Genomic DNA, 20241 nt, shown 5'->3' on the forward strand with positions numbered 1-20241 from the left:
GTGAATGGGGTTAAGGAAGGGGAGGGTCATAAAAGTGTTTTTTTTTTTTTTTTTTTTAAATTGAGGCATTTAAATGTTTTAGAAGGGGTTGAAATTTCTATTCATAATAAATTAAAATTTAAGAAATTTTATTAAACTTTTATAAATTTTTAATATGAAATTATTTCAATTTTAATTCTTACATTAACTATATATCATAAAAAGTTTACCATACAATTTTCTCAAGAGTGAGTTTCAAATTTTTTAAATTAACATAGTGATAAAAGTGCATTTTATTTTTTAATATATATTTTTATTTAGTAAAAGATAATTATTTAATATTTATTCACGAGTTTTATTTGCATATTTGGTATTTTTATCTTCATTATTGTATTTTTCTTAATATTATTATAACAAATAAAAATAAAAATTGACAAACAAAATATCAACCTTTTTTACTTTTTAGTCATTGCTTTTTTTATTATATTATTATATAATTCCTTATTTCTTCAATAATTTCTTTTCTCATTTATCAAATATAGGAAAAATTAAGACAAAAAGATTCATCATCATGTAGTTGTTATCATCATTTACTACTTTATACAACTTCATTTATAATTTTAATTTTACAATGATCATTTTTTTTAATCATCTTCGTATTTTTTTATTTCGAATTATTTAAAAAATATTTTTCTATAAATTAAAATAATTTTCACTTAATTTATTAATATTAAAAAAGAAATTATAAATACGCATCTTCCAGCAACTCATCACTCAACATCTTTCATCTTCAGCTTCTTTTATATCATCATATTTTAATTATACAAAAAACAGTTCGATTTAAATAAAAATATCATTATTTTTCTTAATAAACCAGAAAATTTAAAAGAAAAAATTATCAAATACTCAGAAAAAAAACCCATTATTACAAGTGGGTGAGTAAGAAATCTTCCTAGCTTTAATTTTATTCGTGCAACTAACAACGATTTTACTTTCAACTAAGATGATTTCACTTAACGTTTCCTCATCACAAGATAAAACAGGATGATAAGCAGACGGTGTCGCTCCAAGTGGAGAAACTCGAACTACGACACACGTGGTATTGATATAGCGTGTGTTTGTTAGAGAAGGATCCAGATGGAGACGAGCTACTGCCATGGAGCCATCAACATCCACTTCGACGTGTATCAACAAGGATTCTGTACAACCTTCTCCAGTTATTCAGTACGTTAATCCCGCATGGGAATTATCTCCCGTCTTCGATTTGAAACTAGAAGATAACGAAAACATCAATCAACTACCTTTAGAGTTCAGGTATTATGTTTGTTTTTCGCAGCTTTCTACTTCCCAACTCGTGATGACAAAAGTTAAAAAATTGGTGCCAAAATCTTTAGCAGGTACCGATTTTTTTTGGCACGATTTTCCCCACTTAATTTTCTATAAATTATAATTAAACAATTTAATTTGCGTCACTCATCACGCGATGCTTCACGAACAGGTGTTCTAATTTGTAGATTCCTATAGCGTGAATAAATGTTAATGAATACGATTTGATTTTATTTATATAAAATTTATTATGCTAAATGGACTAGAATAACTTTATTAATGATATAATAAGAAGTTAAATCAATATTTTCTTTCAGATCATTTGCAAATTGCAACCATTCACGAATTTTAATTAAAGTTTATGGAAGATGCCAGGTAGGGATGCCTAGGATGTGATGCAGAATTGAATTTTCTCTAATTAGCTTGAGGGATATTCGTTAACAAATACTTTTGAATAGAAAAATTTGTTCAAAAGAATAAATTTAATTGAATTTAATAAAGTTTTACTATTGTATTAAACATATATTTAAAATTTTTGCACTAATATGTTTTATTAACAATAGAGTTTCTTTTATATAGCCCAATCTCTTCCTACTGTTTATCAGTTCTTTCAGAGATATGAAAGCATTTATAACAGATTTATTGTGTAAATATTTTCACACAATTTGAGGTTTATTACATCTGATTTATTTACTAAGTGCTAGAAGAAAGTAAAAAAAGAAAGCAACCTGTCATTCACCTCTACTCTTACAGCATCCCTGCTGCATTACATCTAGTTATTACTACATGCTATTTTTTATATTAAGAGCTATAACTAACCTTAATGTAAACCTATCATACTAAACTAAAACTAAATGAAGCAAACTTGATTGATACTTTATTTTTAAAGTTTAAGTGTCTTTATTGTTTAGTATCATTTTATAGTAGAGTTTAAACTATAAAGAAAATAATAATTTTCCTTAGTTTAACAACAGAAATGGTAGTTTTTTCCTTTTATTCTTCATCATAAAAATCATTTCTGGAGATGGGAATGCTCTTCCCTGGACAACTCTCATCACTTCAATGACTACCTCAGACATGTTGTCATAGCAACATCACTCTAGAAACCTTCTCTAATTCTTCAACCAAGAGAAATGGAAATATATATATATATATATATTTCTCTTAAAATTGAACATGTACTGAAGATGATAAATAATTTTTTTTTTTTTTTTTTTAAATTGAGGCATTTAAATGTTTTAGAAGGGGTTGAAATTTCTATTCATAATAAATTAAAATTTAAGAAATTTTATTAAACTTTTATAAATTTTTAATATGAAATTATTTCAATTTTAATTCTTACATTAACTATATATCATAAAAAGTTTACCATACAATTTTCTCAAGAGTGAGTTTCAAATTTTTTAAATTAACATAGTGATAAAAGTGCATTTTATTTTTTAATATATATTTTTATTTAGTAAAAGATAATTATTTAATATTTATTCACGAGTTTTATTTGCATATTTGGTATTTTTATCTTCATTATTGTATTTTTCTTAATATTATTATAACAAATAAAAATAAAAATTGACAAACAAAATATCAACCTTTTTTACTTTTTAGTCATTGCTTTTTTTATTATATTATTATATAATTCCTTATTTCTTCAATAATTTCTTTTCTCATTTATCAAATATAGGAAAAATTAAGACAAAAAGATTCATCATCATGTAGTTGTTATCATCATTTACTACTTTATACAACTTCATTTATAATTTTAATTTTACAATGATCATTTTTTTTAATCATCTTCGTATTTTTTTATTTCGAATTATTTAAAAAATATTTTTCTATAAATTAAAATAATTTTCACTTAATTTATTAATATTAAAAAAGAAATTATAAATACGCATCTTCCAGCAACTCATCACTCAACATCTNAAGAATTCATTTGTGGATACTGTATAGAAAGTTAACAGTTGTTACTGCATTAGAATAACGCTAATATATTGCAATAGCAACAATATATAGAATATGTATACATACAAGTATATATATATTCTATTAAAGAAAGATATAAACTACGAAGAAAATCATTTTTTTGCGTGATTCGAAAGACAAATCGTCGAGTTACTGATTTTGTATGAGATTCAGACACATTCGAGAGTCAGAAGAACATCAAAAATTGATAAAACATGAGTTTTTAAAAAATATAACATAGATTTGAAGTTTATACTAATGGTTTTCTGTTATTTTGTAAAGTGGATATTCGATGAAGCGGAAAGAAAATCAGAAAAAAAATCATTTTTCACTTTCTAAAATCTCGTGTTAAACTTCTAACGGAGATTTTTATGGACAATTTTTGTGGTTAGAGACTTAAAATTTGAATAGCTTCTTACAACCTAATTCAATTTAATCTTTAGTGTAATTTTGAAATTTTCTTCACGATTTCTTTGATCTATACATAAAAACTATGCTACGTCCATAAATTTCCACTTAGCCTATATATTTCATATATATAGAAGCGAGTGGGAGAAGATAACAGGCTCCGAATCCTAACGTTTATTATATGATACGTTATGTACAGCAGATAAATTTAAATTTTAAATTGAACTAGTATGAAACAATAAAAACTTTCGAAATTTTGGATTGTAGAATGAGGCTTGCATCTTTCTTATAGAATGCTGAGTAACACGAAAACTGTGTAAATTGATCCTAACTCATGCAATTTCTAGAGCAAACTTTATATTGTCCCGGATCATAAGCTATTAAACTTCTCACTTGGCTGTTGAACGTTGAATAAATCCTGCATTAAATCAAAAATAACACGATAAAATCCAGTGATTAAGATATATTTATACAGAGTAAGATCAGTGAGGAACATTTTATGATATTAGAAGGATGTTGAACAATACTGCTTCTCCATATTGTTCAGCAACTCTTATAGCATGCTAGTAATATAAAGTTATACAAGCTGATGCTTCTATAGAGAAGCAATATGGGGGAGCAAGCTGATGCTTCTGTATATGACACCATTCCTAACTCACGTATTCTCTAGAGCAAACTCAATTATATTGTCCTTGATCATAATCTATTTTACTTGTCACTTGGATACGTGATGCTAAACAGATGTGCACTAAAGTAAAAATAACACGATACAATTCAGTAATTAAGATGTATTTACATCATTAACTTATAATTTAGCATTTTAATAACTTAGAATGATAACGATGTCACTTTTTTAAATTTGTTTTTCTTCTCAGTTTATTATTCTAAGAATGTAACCAACAAATCTAATTATGTCCTTTTACTAAAGATGATAAAAACTTTTTTCTCTTCTCGTTTATTAAAATTTAAGAAAGTAATTTTTATAATCACCTTAAGTAAAATCGATAAATCATTACTGTAATTATAGAGAATTTCCTAATAATTCCCTTCATTTTAATTATAGTTTCGTGTTTAACAGATTGAAAGAGACTTTTTCTTTATTTTAAATAGTTAGTTTTTAGCACTTTTCAATGATTTAAATGTAGAACAAAGCGAAAAATATCTTTTTAATTCTTCTAAATTCAAGCCCCGATTTTCCTTGATTCCCGAGTAAAAAATTTACTATTTTTGGCTTAAAATTTGGCAGAATTTACCGCATTAAGAAGTTTTCTAAAATTATGGATTCATTCTTTAATATTTTAATCGTTAGAATTCATTAAAATGTGGAAGTGTCGAAGAATTAAGCGAAGATAATGTATAACATTCTGGCACCCGAACTGGGATTTTCAAGGTTGGAGAATTGAGATTATCATTAATTTTGAAGCGCTTAAAATTAATTGTGACAATTTTATCGTTATAAATTTTCTTGGGAATTGGAAGAAGTCTTGTTTATCTTCCCAATTTTATCATGATTTCCAGAAAAATATTTAAAAATAACTTAATTTACGTGGACTTTGATGTATCGTGCATTTAAATTGCTACTTCCACCCTTTCCAATATTTTATAAGGAGAATTTGCCAAGAAAATATTTGTAAATGAGGCAAAATATATTATCGTTGCAGATAGGAAACTTGCCAAATACATAAATAAGATTTTGATTTTATTAAAAATGATCATTTCTTGGATGTAGATTAAGAAAATTCTCAATATATGAAAGGCAAAATAGGGAAATTTCGTGATGTGGTGCAGTTAATCTCATGAATTTTTGACAATATAAAAATTAAATTAAGGTTAAAATTTTGAAATTAGCAGTAATTTTCACGTAACTTCATTAATTATACTAAACTATGTTCAAATAAATTTACTTTAATTAACCAACATTATGTAATATTTTACAAAAATTTAAGAAAAAGTAACAAAATTTTATTAAAATTATCTTAATCTGCAACTTTTACACGTTATATTTTCTTAAAGAATTGAAAAATTTGCATAATTATGTGAAAAAATATAATTTTCCGAACTTCCCTGCAATACTTCAGAGTGATGTAGATGAAAGAATAAATTCATTTTGGAGGGTGAATAACGTTTATTTTAATCAATCTAGACACGTTCGGGTGAGATTAGTTATACCTTTTCCTTCAAGAAAACAGATTTTAACTCGCATCGTGACTCGCTCTTATTTAATCAGCTGCTGAAGTAAAAAATAGTCACGTAGAACAGAACAAATGACCCACATACAAGATTATAAACTACATCCAGACAAACGATCCGTATCTTCCGCATCCTTTCATCCCTCCAGATTATTGTAGATTAAATTAAAGTAGATGATGCAAAATTGTAACAAATGAATAAAAAACTTATTTAATATTTAATACTGAGATCCGCCCTTTAATCTAAATTGTTGCAGATTAAATTAAATTAGATTATGAAATATTCTAGCGAGTGCATCCAGGATGCAAGTTACTAAATATTTATGATACAAACGGGTTTAAAATCCTCTTTTAACTGGTTATAAACTATATTTATCGTCATCCTTTCATCGCAAAATTCTTACAAATTAAACTAGATGATGAAAAGTTCCTATCGAATGCATCCATGGTGCAGTTTACTAAACACTTAATATATAACCTGATTCGTTTAAAATCTGCTTAAACTATAAAGACGAACGATTCATATCTTAATCCTTTTAATCTCTCTAAAATCTTGCAGATTAAAATTAAACTAGCTGATGCAAAATCTCTGGAGATTGAATCCAAGATTGAAATTTACTAAATATAATATTCTATAAATGAGCTTTAAACCCGTTTGTAAGCGCTAAATATTATATTAAGCAATGCCCAATCAAATGATCCATATCTTCCACATTCTCTTCCTTTAATCCCTCGAAACTCTTGCAGATTTAGTAAATTGAATCACCCAATTATGCTATAAGCGGGTTTTAAACTCGTTTGTAACGCGAATCTGGTTATAAACTATATGCATCTTCATTCTTTCGGATTAGAAATTTTCCATCATGTAATTTTATCTAGCAAATATATCCAAGAAATTTACTTAATACCTATACTATAAGCGAGTTTTAAATCCCTTTTTAATGAAATTCGTATTATAAACTACATCAAGACAAATGGTTCATTTCATCCTTGGAAATCCCTAAACTCTTGAAGATTAATTTAAAGTATATGATACAATATAATCCAAGAAATAATTTACTGTAAGCGGGTTTAAAACCCTTTAGTAACTCTAAATCAGTTAAAAAATTATTGCTTTTCAAATGGACTTTTTTCTAGTCTTGTTGTAAAAGTAATTTAGAATTTTCTGTTAAGATCGTAATTCTAAACGCAAGTGAAATTAGATTTTTTAATAGATGTTTGTTGAAATAACAGGAGAAGCTTTTCCCATTCCGGAAATTAAAAATTCTATCTTTAGATTGAGTCCGTTTGTATTAAAGTGTAGATTTATTCTGTAAACGTTACTCTAATACGCTTTATAACAGCTTGCAGAATGATATATTACCTAAAACGCCATCGTATGCGTTACATGTCCTTTCATATATCGCAATTCAGAGTAACGTGTTGCTATATACGGTATAGGATGGTGAATGTTGAGTAACGACAGATATTAATGTATATGGGATGTGCTTTGTGATACTGAATACAAAATTGGATTTTTGAATGACGGTTTTGAAATTTTCACTCAAGTTACTTGTTAAAAATATGTATTTTATGCATATTTTTAACTTGTATTTTATGCAAAAACTTCATTCATTTAAGTGAAATAGATATTTATTAATGCGGTGTGCAAGCTTATAAGCTTTTATCCTTGAACATGACAAACGAATTGTATCTCATTTTGGCAAATAAATCGCATTTTACCAATCTAAGAAGAGAGAGAAATGTTGCAAATTGAAATTGCTAAAACGTGTAAAAAAATTAAATTTTGTGCAGATAATTTTATATTATAGCGCTAAGAAACGTGATCCAAGATAACGATCTTAAATCCCAATTGATGATACGATATTGATAATGGAAAGATAACAACTAAAAGTAAGGAAAATTACTTAGAAATAAGTATTAAACTGATGTAGATGAACAGATAAAATCTCTTTAAGAAGATATCTTGCTATAGTTACGTTGAAAATTACTTAAAAGACGCCACTTTGTTCCAGTTTTTTCATTCTCCGAAGAATAATTCCACTTGAAAATTGATAGGTATGATAGATTTCCTCATTGAAAGAGACCATTAGTTTTAAAGATTCCATCAAATAAACCTTTCACTATGTTATTACTTTACTCGAATTATATTGCAGTAGATAATGCATCTTTCAATTTTTGTTTAAGCTGAACGATTCTCATTTTCTAGTTCAATTTTAAGATGCCATTATAGATTATATTCACTGATTTTCCTGCTCTCAATTTTATCAAATTTTTTTTAATGGATATCTCCATTTGGTTCTTCGGTTGCAGACATTTATCTTTAAATCTCATTGATTTTCTTTGGAATGAAGACAAAATGATATCCGAAACTACCCTTTTTTCCTCTTCTCTATAAAAATAAAATTATATTTGAATTAGTAAAGTTACTATCCGAATATACTGGCGCCCAGTAAAGCTTATGTAGACTATGATTAAAGCTTTATAAGATTATTTATTCACGTAAATAAAATTATTTAAATAATTTTCGAGTTTTATTTGATAAAAGAAAAGCTTTCAAAAATCTCTTGTAAACTAAAGATTTAAAATAAATATTTTCCTAAGTAAAATTGTTTAAACTCACTTAAAGTCATCTAATTTCTGATGTATAGAATACCTGTAGTAATTGCTTTATAAATTATTGTTTGGATTACATAAAATTGTATATAAATTTAATAAATTATTCAAGATATTCTAATAATTACACTAATTAATTTTAATTATGGTATTACCAAATTACAAAGATTAAATATATCTGAGTAAATTTATTATATTTAGATCATTAATTCTTAGTACTTAGGTTATATAATTATTAATTACAGACACAGTATATAATGATTGATTCCTTTTTTACTTCATAAGAGTTATATTAACATGATGATCTGAAAAGTTACAGTAATATAACCTCTCTCTTCCAGATTTAATCTAATTTTCTATATACAATTTTAATATTTCAAACTTTATTCAACTTCCTTGAAAGAAACTTCTGTGAATCAAACTCTATGATTCACAGAAGGTTCTTTCAAAGCTTTTAATGAGTCTCATTATATAAACTATAACAATGTTTTAGAAAATTATAAAATATTGTATAGAAAAATTATATTCTTGAAGTTTTAATCTCATCTTAGTAATAGCTCATGAATCATTTAGTTTCACTCAAACTGGATTATGATTATAATTATGCATTTCTTTACAGAAATTTAAATTTCTTTTTCTTAAATTAATAGGAATAAATTTATTCGTATTAATGGAAAAAATAGAAACTATAACTAAATTTGAAATTTATCAAAATTAAAAAACAAAAAGTAAATCTATTATTTAATAAGACTACATTGATGACAACATTTAAAAAGAACAGAATCAAATTAAATTTCATTTAATCAATATTCTGTTTTTAGTAAGTTAAATTTTTTTTAAATTTAAAAAATCTTCACTTTTTATTAAATTCTGCCTTTAGATACATTAGCTCAATTGCTGTACATAATCAATACAGTACTAGTATCTTATCATGTTCAATTTTATTCAATTTTATACTTGAATAATTGAATTTAAAAGCTTCCATTAAGTATAGATTTTGGATGACAGTTAAAATCATCACACTTTTATGTAACTCAATGCAACACCTAGGATTATTCCTAATTCACTTTGATTTAATCAATTTGCAGCTGTGCTTCAGAAATTGTAAAGAAGACTGTTCGTCTTCTTTACAACAATTGTAAAGAACAATTGTTTCTTATAAATTTTATAAGTTTTCCATTTATGGTGATGGAAACTGCTAAAATATTACAAATAATTATAGTTTTAACTGCTAAATATCATGAATCACGAACATAACAAATTTATCTTAGAGCTGCTACAATTTATTTATTTATTTTTTTTAGTTCTTGAAAACAATGGTCATCAAATTAATACTCGGATTCAATTAAGTATGAATTTTATTGACAAACCTACCATATTTTTGTGTGTATGCCTGCAGGCTATCTGTGTTTAAAAGCTAATGTGAAGAGTGTACAGGTTATATGCTGATTTTAATGTGTAATCATGAACATAATTACAAATTAATCACAGCTATGGGAACAACCATAGCTGTACATTTGCAAAGGTTTTATTTTTGTTCTATCAAGTTTCTGCAAATTATATCCCTGTTCAAGTTATATGCACAAAAACATATAGCATGCCTCTGAATTTTAGTTACCATATTTGTAGTATTCAGGAACAATACTTGTATGTATTATTGTGTATTTTATAACATGTACTGATAGTGAATAAAATAGATTTCATCATTAGTATAACATTTAACTTTGTTTAGATGATTTTATAGATAATTTTTAATTGAGTGGGTAGTACTCTCTTACTCTCTCATTTAGCATAAGTCCCTTTCACTATCCTTTGCTATGCTCTGTTAAAATTTATTCATTTTGTGATCATGGGCCCATTCCATGGTGACCCACATCAAAATCAGAGCTAGTCATTTTTAAATTTCAATAAACTACATTTCCTGTGAACTGGACATTTCTTTGTAGGGGCTGTATCATGGTGGCTTAGAGCCTAAAGTAAAACAACACATTTTTTAAAATGTAATACAAAAGATAGCATTTACATTTTATTATGTGAATATCATATACTGTATATTAAAGTAAAAAATGGCCACTGAGCAAACAGTCCAGTGGAATTTTTTCAATGGACTGGCCCACCAGTGCTAATAAGGATCTGTAAAATGTAAAATTTTAAAATAATAATAATAACAAGTAGCATTTATCTTAATTTGCCTTCAAATTTTTATTAATAATTTACAATTCAGCTGTCAATAAAAAGCTCACTGAATAGTTATATAGTAAAGTATAATTCTGTGCAATGAAATATGGCGTAACTTAGTTCAGATTATTTAATATTCTTCAACCATGCCAACTAATTCTATCATGTGTTTGGTCACATTATCTGATATTTTCTAAATATGAGCAGTTATTTTGTATGTTTTTGCACAGACAAGGAAAATTATATTAGTTTTTGTACATTAAATGCATTTTTAAAAATTAATTATAGCTTTTTTTTTACATAAAATTTAAAAATATATTTTTCCCAACACAATAAAAAAAATAGAAGGATGTGATTGTATCTTTCTCCAGATTCACTTCCTTTCAAAAGAGGACACATCTTCCAAACATGTGTCACCAGGAACTTTCGTCCAAAATCATCTATTGGTCAAAAAACTTAACATTGCCTAAAATGGGCATCAAAATCAAGGGGAGGATCCCCAAAATAAAAGAATGGCATCGAGGATGACAATGAGAGTTCACTTATCCACATCCTTGAGAATTGATATTCGAGCGTGCTTCCCCATCGCCGATCCCGTCCTCTGCTGCCGTTTGCCAGACCACCACTGTTTTGTACTGGACTTTCAAACTATACCAGCTAGAACACTATTTGGCCCAACCCAATGAACTTGAATTTCATCATCCATTCATCAAATAATCTACGATAGTCTGACCTCAATTTCAACTCAACAATCAAGTTTATCAAGGTGTTTATCACCTTGTGCAGAAATATAAACTCTCTCTATCTCACAGCTAGGGTCCCATTTCGATAGTACTTTTTCACTATATAGAAAATCTATTAAAAATCTTATACTATGTAAAATCTTATCAATTATGTTATGCTATGTAAAGCCTTATCAATTATATTATCCTATNTAATAATTAATTTCAGACTTAGGACATTCAACTCTGCTAGTTCTTCAGAAGATAGTAGCGAGTCTGATAGTGAAACAAGTTCGACATCAAGTTCCACAGATTCCAGTTCTTCTTCTTCATCCTCCTCTTCCTCATCCGATAGTTCTGGATCTTCAGAGACCGAGATAGACAGTTCGGGACATGAAGATTTCCGTGACAAGTCCAGATGTAGGAAAAAAAGAAAAAGTAGCAAGGGTAGATAATGTATTAAAAAGTGCAATTGACTGTTTAACCTGATCTTCAATTAGTAAAAAACCATGCAATTCATCTTTTTATTCTAAATTTCTCAGAATATTTAAAATTTTTATCGATTCAATGAGAGAACATATCAATTATATAATTTGTAAATGTACAGACATGTAAATAAATGCTTCATGTTATATTTTAACTAATAATCAATGTTTTATTTAAAATATGTACAATACTGATTATTTTCACAAAATGTAAATCTGTTCTTGATTTGATCTTTACTGTCTTCCAAATAGCTTTATATTAGATAACCAGGAACCTGATGATGATCTGATTAAATAAAAATTCAGTATTAATGCAGATTTAAAACAAATATCAGCACTAAACCAACATCTAAATTTGTAATTTATAATGAATGAATTGTTAATCTACAACTTATTAGGAAGCTTATACTATTATTGTACTCTCTAAACACATTTTGCAGAAAGAAAAAACTGTTTCTGCTTGATGCAGATACAAAAGTCATAAGAAAAGCAATGAAATATTTAAAAGACTTCTTGAGGATATATTTATATACAAGAATAAACATTTTGCAGCCACATTTAATCCAATATATAATTGCCAAAAGTGCATGATGATGATTGATTGTGAATTTTTTAATAACTATAAACCTAAGAACTTTATCATCAAAATTTACTAATTTCTTGCTGTAATGTTATAACTTATTCTTCAAATTAGACAAGTATAAATATGACTTATTTAACCTCATAGTTATGAATGTAAGTAAATATTTTTAAATTTATGATTTATAACTTGATTAATTTGTTTTAGTCTAACTTTATGGACTTTGGCCTTAAAGTATTTATTAAAACAAATTTAGTTCAGTTATGATTTATTGTGTATAGCCTAAATATATACAGGCAATCTGATTTTTGGATGAAATGTATTTCTAAAACTATAATAGACTCTATTACTACTACTATTACTGGTATTACTTATATTATATTATATTCTAGAAATATATCAAAACATCAAACAACAGAGTTGCATGTTAGAAAAAAGTTTCATTTCCATAAAATTAAAAATAAAAACTACATCATCTCTTATTTATTTTTTTTATGGTGACTAAAAGTTTAAAACCTTATATTAAAATAAGCAATCAATTACAGTAAGATAGAAATATTTTATGCAACATATTTGAAATATTAATCACAATTTGTTTTGATGTTGTTGAAATCAAAACTCGCATAATTTTCAGTTTGATGTAAGAAAATCTGAATTCTCTGCATGGCTTCATGTACTCAAGACCATGTTGAGAACCTCTATCCATTTTATTTTTATTTTTTGACAATATCTCTTCAAATATTTTAACCAGACAAAATTTTTTTATACTAATTTTGAGATGATCTTTGTAATTTAAACTGTGTACAATCTTTCATAGTAACTAAGATTGGATTTGATCCCATGATGAGTGCTGGGATATTCAATGATTAGATCATTGAATATCCCAGCTACTGATTATCCCAGAATATCCCAGATCACTGATTATCTACACTCTCATGAGTTTATGCTTAGCTAATATATATCAAAAGCAAGATAAGTTCAGAATATGGAAAATAACGTTGCACCAGACTATAACAATAGTGTTAACTCTATGAAAATTCCAACATAAAAAGTTATTCAAATTTTTGGCAGAATTTAACAAATCTTATCAAAATATCAATGAAATAAGCAGAAGACAACAGTCAATATTGACTGCTATCTTCTGCCTATTTCATTAATATATTCATTAATATTTACAAAGTAAATAAAAACATAAAGTTAATTTTTTGCAATGTTTATGTTACTCTAAAAAAATAATTTTAATGTTTTTGTTCTAATAAATAAAAAAGGATTCAAATTGGTTAATTTAAATGTGATTAGAAAGACTAAAAAAATTTTTAAAACTATTGTTGTTAATCTTAAATATAATTTAAAACAATATTATAAAAAAAAACAACTGTATTGTTTGTTCTCCTCTTCAGAGACAACTTTTCTATTACTATTAATAAAATCAAAATTCTGTTCTTCATTGTCATTTTACAAAAAAATAAAAATAAAAAAAGGTTTTTAATGTTATTTAATAAAAGAGAGTATTTTTATAAGATTGAACACAAAGGCATTATTTTTTTACCAATTTATATTTTTCTATTACAATTACCAAGCAATAATATGTAAATATAACCAAAACTTTTAATAAGCAATTATTTTTTAAAACTGTTTAATTAATAAAATAAAAAAATGAAATACTCACTCTTTTGAAGCTTCCTCTTCTATTTTCATTTCTGATTTAAAATATAGAATCTATTACTGACAAAACATAATTAACTACAGGCCCAAAAATTTTAGTTAAAATAGTTTTAAATTATATAGTACATTAGAAACCTGATTATCTGGAATAATGAAAACTGATGCTACCTTGTACAACTGAAAACTTATCCTTCAAACTATTGTAATGTTGTAGGTATTTATATGAATGATTTGTCTCATATTGAAGTTAAATGATAAAAGATAACAAACATATCATTTTACATGCTATTGTTTTAAAATTTCTTTTATAAATTACAGTATAAAAATTATAGTGTATTCACTTAAGTTCCACATTATCTGAGATGAACCTATTAATTAATTGTGGTTCTATTATATTAAAATAACAAATGATAAACACAAAAATGTATGACTTTTTTAAACAAAAAAATTAAATAATGAATTTAAAAAACACTTTCATAAAATAAGTAGAAATTCCAATACTGAAATTTTTGTACTAGAATTACTGCAAAATTGTTAGTACTAGTATTTTTCATATTATGAAATTATTTCAGTAACACCAAATAAGATATATGTTTAAATTAGTACTTCAAACATATGCTGATTATAATCCAAAATTTATATATAGAATGGCTACTGTAAGATATTGCAAGAAAATTTTAAATTACAAATCTCATGGACAAAGAGAGAGAAACAAGAAGATGGGATGAGACCAGGTCCTAAGAACTAACATATGTTTGCTTGATGATGACAATTGATTCTTATATTTAACAATTTTAGTATATTTAAGAAAGTACTTAAATTATATAATAAATACATTACAAAATTTGCAATAAAAGAAAGAAAAAACCAAAAATGTATTGTTATATAAACAAAACATAAATTGATAATACATATAAACTCTTAACTATAATCATTTATTTTTAGTTATAAAACTGGCCAGAACCCATTAAATATTCAGTTTGATCAGAATATGACTTGCCAATAAGTTTGATATCAAAGTCATTACAATTTTGAATCTCATTCATATTGAATAAAATCTCTAAATATTTTCATAAATTTTATTCATCTTTTCTTCCTTAACTTTACAAAATCACTTGTGAAAGGAATAAAGTTTTTGAAAATTATTTGAAATATGGATTTTTTATATATTAATTTTCAAATATCTCACTGAATACAATATTCTTAATAGAAAACTTAAATTATTTCCATCCATTTTTTTGTGAATATTCTAAAATATTTCACTGTAGATGAAATGATGTCACAAAGCATGTTCACACATTTTATGTCTGAGCAATGATAGTCTGTTTGATCAATCCCTTTCTTTTATATAAGTATGATATGATCCAAAAAAAGCAAATTATCAATGCTTTCATCCAATAACAGTGTAAGCAAATTTTTGTAACTTGCAATGATGTGGAAAAGACTCTTACTCCATACTTATTGGTAAAACATTTTTACAGAATAATAAACTAAAATCAGATATTAAGAGGAAAAAAGTCAAAAGAAAGATATTTGCCCTGAATAGTTGATGAATGCTTAATAAAAGTAACCACTTATTTGCAATACAGTCAAATATCAGGATCTGACTTTTATCATCTTGATTTTACAAAACAATAAATATGCAAGTAGATTTACAATATAATGATAACTAACATATTTTTAGTAGTATTACAGGTGTAAAACACTAGTAAGTTAATATAAAATTACTGTATTGATCAACTGGTATTTTAGTTTCAAATAAACAACAATCTACAATTAACCAATAATCGGCGTGAAATTCTTTAAAAAATCGGCAAATGTTTTTGATTCCCCTCCTGGGATCTTCTTCAGGCTTATTTTTATACCATCCGTTCTAACTGGATTCTTTAATTTGAAGGCTTTTAAAATTTGACACTTGCCATTTTCCGAAAAATTTCAAAAGTGGATTTTAGTACTTTTGGTTTTGGATTTTAGCTAATATTACTGAGATTCTGATTTCAGTACTACTTGTAATGGAATCTGTAGTTATCAGTAATTTGTTGGAATATTTTACAAGAAAATATTTATTCATAGGTAATAAATAACTGGTCTATGTTTAGATTAATTTGTGATAAATTGAGCTAAGAAACAGTAAGCCAACTGTTTAGTTGATTTGATTTTCTTCATCATTCTAAGTCTATTGTGTTTAGGATGAAAATCATAGAAAGGATCTTCATCCTGAATAGACTTAGAATGATTAACAGAAAATGGAAACAATTTTCATTTTAAATAGATTTCTGAATAAAATTGATCAAAATATAAACAAATATATGAACTTGTCTAATATTTTATAAATCCATACATACAATAGTATATTTTCTAACACTTTTGATTCCTATAAGATGTCAAAATTCTCCATATCCAGGTTTTAGATCAGGCACAGAAGTTTACAATTAAATAATCAGAGCAATTATATACAAGTAGATTGAGAAGCATAAAAATGCAAATTTAATAGCTGTAATGTGATAAATAAATTGCTTTGTACTGATATTCACATAACTTTAATGTATTAACTCTATGTTAAATACAAATATATATATTGAGTGAAAGCATGTGAATAATTATTTATAATTTATTCTTGATGCAGTAAAACCTTACTAAGTTGAACTGCATTAACTTGAAGCTGTCTACAGGTACCAGGTGCAATATATAGAGTTTTCCATATAATTCTGAGAGCCTAAACTGGATGGAAAGTTTATTTAACAACATCATATATAAATTTATTAAAGAATAATGCTTAAATTTCTCCTATTATATATAAAAAAAATATATTTTTCCCAACACAATAAAAAAAAATAGAAGGAGGTGATTGTATTTTTCTCCAGATTCACTTCCTTTCAAAAGAAGACACATCTTCCAAATGTGTGTCACCAGGAAATTTCATCCAAAATTCATCTATTGGTCAAAAAACTTAACATTGCCTAAAATGGGCATCAAAATCAAGGGGGAGGATCCCCAAAATAAAAGAATGGCATCGAGGATGACAATGAGAGTTCACTTATCCACATCCTTGAGAATTGATATTCGAGCGTGCTTCCCCATCGCCGATCCCGTCCTCTGCTGCCGTTTGCCAGACCACAGCTGTTTTGTACTGGACTTTCAAACTATACCAGCTAGGAACACTATTTGGCCCAACCCAATGAACTTGAATTTCATCATCCATTCATCAAATAATCTACGATAGTCTGACCTCAATTTCAACTCAACAATCAAGTTTATCAAGGTGTTTATCACCTTGTGCAGAAATATAAACTCTCTCTATCTCACAGCTAGGGTCCCATTTCGATAGTACTTTTTCACTATACAGAAAATCTATTAAAAATCTTATACTATGTAAAATCTTATCAATTATGTTATGCTATGTAAAGCCTTATCAATTATGTTATGCTATATAGAAGCTATAATGGAAATGCTATGTGTTATCCTATGTACTGTACGTATATCTAAATGTAAATAAATAAACGGGTATTATTCTTTTATAATTGAGTTGTAGTGTGCACCTCTTTCAGACATGCTGTCTCTCAGATGTCCTACCTTCTGAATCCGACTGCTTACATATGTGACCACTCGTCGTAAATAAAACATAACTGCCATCACAATTTCTGTTCTCTCTAAAACACATTGGTGTCGGTCCTGATGTGGGCATTGCTGATCTGATGCCGACTCTTTGGTCACATGGTATTGCCTCATTAAGTTTAAATTGTTCGTACTTTTAACTCAAACCAAACCTATTTACCTATGTACCCTCCACCCTTTTACAGGTCCATGATCTTCATTTTCTCTTATATACCATATGAACACAAACAATTAAGATAAACAAACACTATGACTCTGTGTCAAACACACTAGGCCATTAAAACCTTGCATTGACATCCTTTTACTGATACAGTATGTTACTGATATTCTAACTGAGATGCAAAAGGGCACCTTGACAACGCACTCAAAAATGCCNGTATGAACACAAACAATTAAGATAAACAAACACTATGACTCTGTGTCAAACACACTAGGCCATTAAAACCTTGCATTGACATCCTTTTACTGATACAGTATGTTACTGATATTCTAACTGAGATGCAAAAGGGCACCTTGACAACGCACTCAAAAATGCCATAAACTGTATACAATTTTTTAATCATTCTGTGAATGGGTTTTTGAGAAATGACAGTAATGGGAAATCTACAGTCACAGAAAAATTTGAGTTAATCAAATATTAAACTTGTTAACTCAAAGTTGGGATTTTTTTTACCTCAAACTTCAACTTAATGAGGTTTTACTGCAAATTTATTTAATCAATGCACTGTTCACTTCTATTAATTGACAGTTTTGAATATGTTAAATAAAAACTTTATATTGTTATACTTGCTAAAAAAAAAATAATGAACATTTTATACAAAAATATTTTAAGCATAAATACAGACAATTTACAAAATATCTAAATCATGAACTATACCTTTTAACTTTTCAAACAATTCTTTTCTGTAGATTTGTTTTAAAGGAACTGGTTTCACACTCTTTTCTATACTTATTTGTTTTTCAAAGGCATCTCTAAGTGAAAGACCAAACCATTCAGCTTCTTCTTCCTGGAAGAAAAAGTTTATTTGATTAGAACTATATTACTAAAGTTTTCTTAATTGACAATGCACTTTAATGTTTACATGAATTATCAAGTCCCAAGGATTAATTTATTTTTATAATTTTTGGTCATTTTAAAGTGTTTATCCTTTTTCAACATTCCAACCAGATACAGATGATTAACAACATGAAGATACAAACAGTTCTTTGTTAAAAACCTGTGATATGATATTAAAAAACACATATACACTATACATTTGATGCCAACCTTTTCTTTGAGGATCTGATTCCAACAACACAGAATTGAAATTTTTTAAAACATCACTGAGGTCATTTTTTGTTGTATTTATACCCATCTACAGACTCCTGGTAGAATTCCCGAATTATAGGATTAATTTACTTTAATTAAATCCTATAATCCTATTGTTCCAAGACCTGGGGCTCTCATTGTAGGTGGGATTACAGTCCTATTATTCTATGATCTAGGACTCCCACTTTGAAGGGAGAAAATTGGTTTTGGAAAGGACAAAAGGAACTGAAAATATATTTATTTGATTTTTAATTTTTATATGAAAAATGAACACTGCTATAAAAACAACAAAAATTTGAATAAAACTATGATGAAAAACTATCAATATTTTTAGTGCTAAGCTAAAATTAGCAATGTTTGCTGGATAAATATGCTATCAGTCAATTTGATGACCACTTAAAAAGGGGGTTTTTTGGAGAATGAAACAAAATGTTATGTCATTTGAATCTGATGTTCATCCGAGTTCAAGAATTATTCAGAAGACCATTTTATTCCCAAATATTTTATTTAAATGAATTTTGAATCGGTATTTTTGCTGATTCCTCTTCCGTAAAAGTACAATCTGTGACAGAGTCTACACTATTGTTCTTCTCTGACAACAATCACAGTAACAATTCACATTGTTATTGTGTTATTATATTGTAATTGGTAAGTCATTGATTAAAGGTCTCAGGTCAGAATAGTGGTCAGTTTATATATTCTATGCTAAANACACACAATAAATGAACAATCATTTTCATCTGTCCCATTTTCATTTTCATCTGTTGCATCATGTGCCCAACTATGACATTGAGTGCATGCAATGTTTTGAATCGGTATTTTTGCTGATCCCTCTTCCATAAAAGTACAATCTGTGACAGAGTCTACACTATTGTTCTTCTCTGACAACAATCACAGTAACAATTCACATTGTTATTGTGTTATTATATTGTAATTGGTAAGTCATTGATTAAAGGTCTCAGGTCAGAATAGTGGTCAGTTTATATATTCTATGCTAAATTATTCTGAAGTAGATTCTAAATATCTAAGATTTTAGCTGATTACGGCCAGATTTAGACTGAGAACATTTGTTTTAATTAATTAATATTGACTAATATTAAAAGTTGATTTCCTGAAATTGGCAGTGATTTATTTATTTATTTTTTGCTTTTATACATAAATGAACAAAAAACTATAATTTGATTTAAACATAATATTTATATGTTAA

General features: G+C 26.8%; 2 protein-coding genes across 3 annotated transcripts in view; one reads left to right on the forward strand and one right to left on the reverse strand.

The window, feature by feature from the left end:
- Nucleotides 1-1074: 1074 nt before the first annotated feature.
- LOC111641339 (zinc finger CCHC domain-containing protein 10-like) lies at nt 1075-12003 on the forward strand. The gene is made up of 2 exons (XM_023387474.1): nt 1075-1293; nt 11610-12003. Exons 1-2 carry the CDS (start codon nt 1136-1138, stop codon nt 11833-11835), a joined length of 384 nt encoding a protein of 127 aa, XP_023243242.1. The 5' UTR covers nt 1075-1135; the 3' UTR covers nt 11836-12003.
- A 6-nt stretch (nt 12004-12009) lies between these two features.
- Nucleotides 12010-20241, reverse strand: part of LOC111641337 (39S ribosomal protein L28, mitochondrial-like) — a 35701-nt gene continuing 27469 nt past the window's right edge. For both annotated transcript variants that reach the window (XM_023387472.1, XM_023387473.1), the window contains 3 exons: nt 18603-18732; nt 14115-14145; nt 12010-12151 (listed from right to left, as the gene is read on the reverse strand). In XM_023387472.1, coding sequence (XP_023243240.1) covers nt 12100-12151; nt 14115-14145; nt 18603-18732 — 213 coding nt within the window. In that variant the 3' untranslated portion in view covers nt 12010-12099. The remainder of the gene's footprint in view (nt 12152-14114; nt 14146-18602; nt 18733-20241) is intronic.

This window comes from Centruroides sculpturatus, unplaced genomic scaffold (assembly GCF_000671375.1).
Source record: "Centruroides sculpturatus isolate CEXI.00-Female unplaced genomic scaffold, Cexi_2.0 scaffold1544, whole genome shotgun sequence".
Classification (NCBI taxonomy): Eukaryota; Metazoa; Arthropoda; class Arachnida; order Scorpiones; family Buthidae; genus Centruroides; species Centruroides sculpturatus.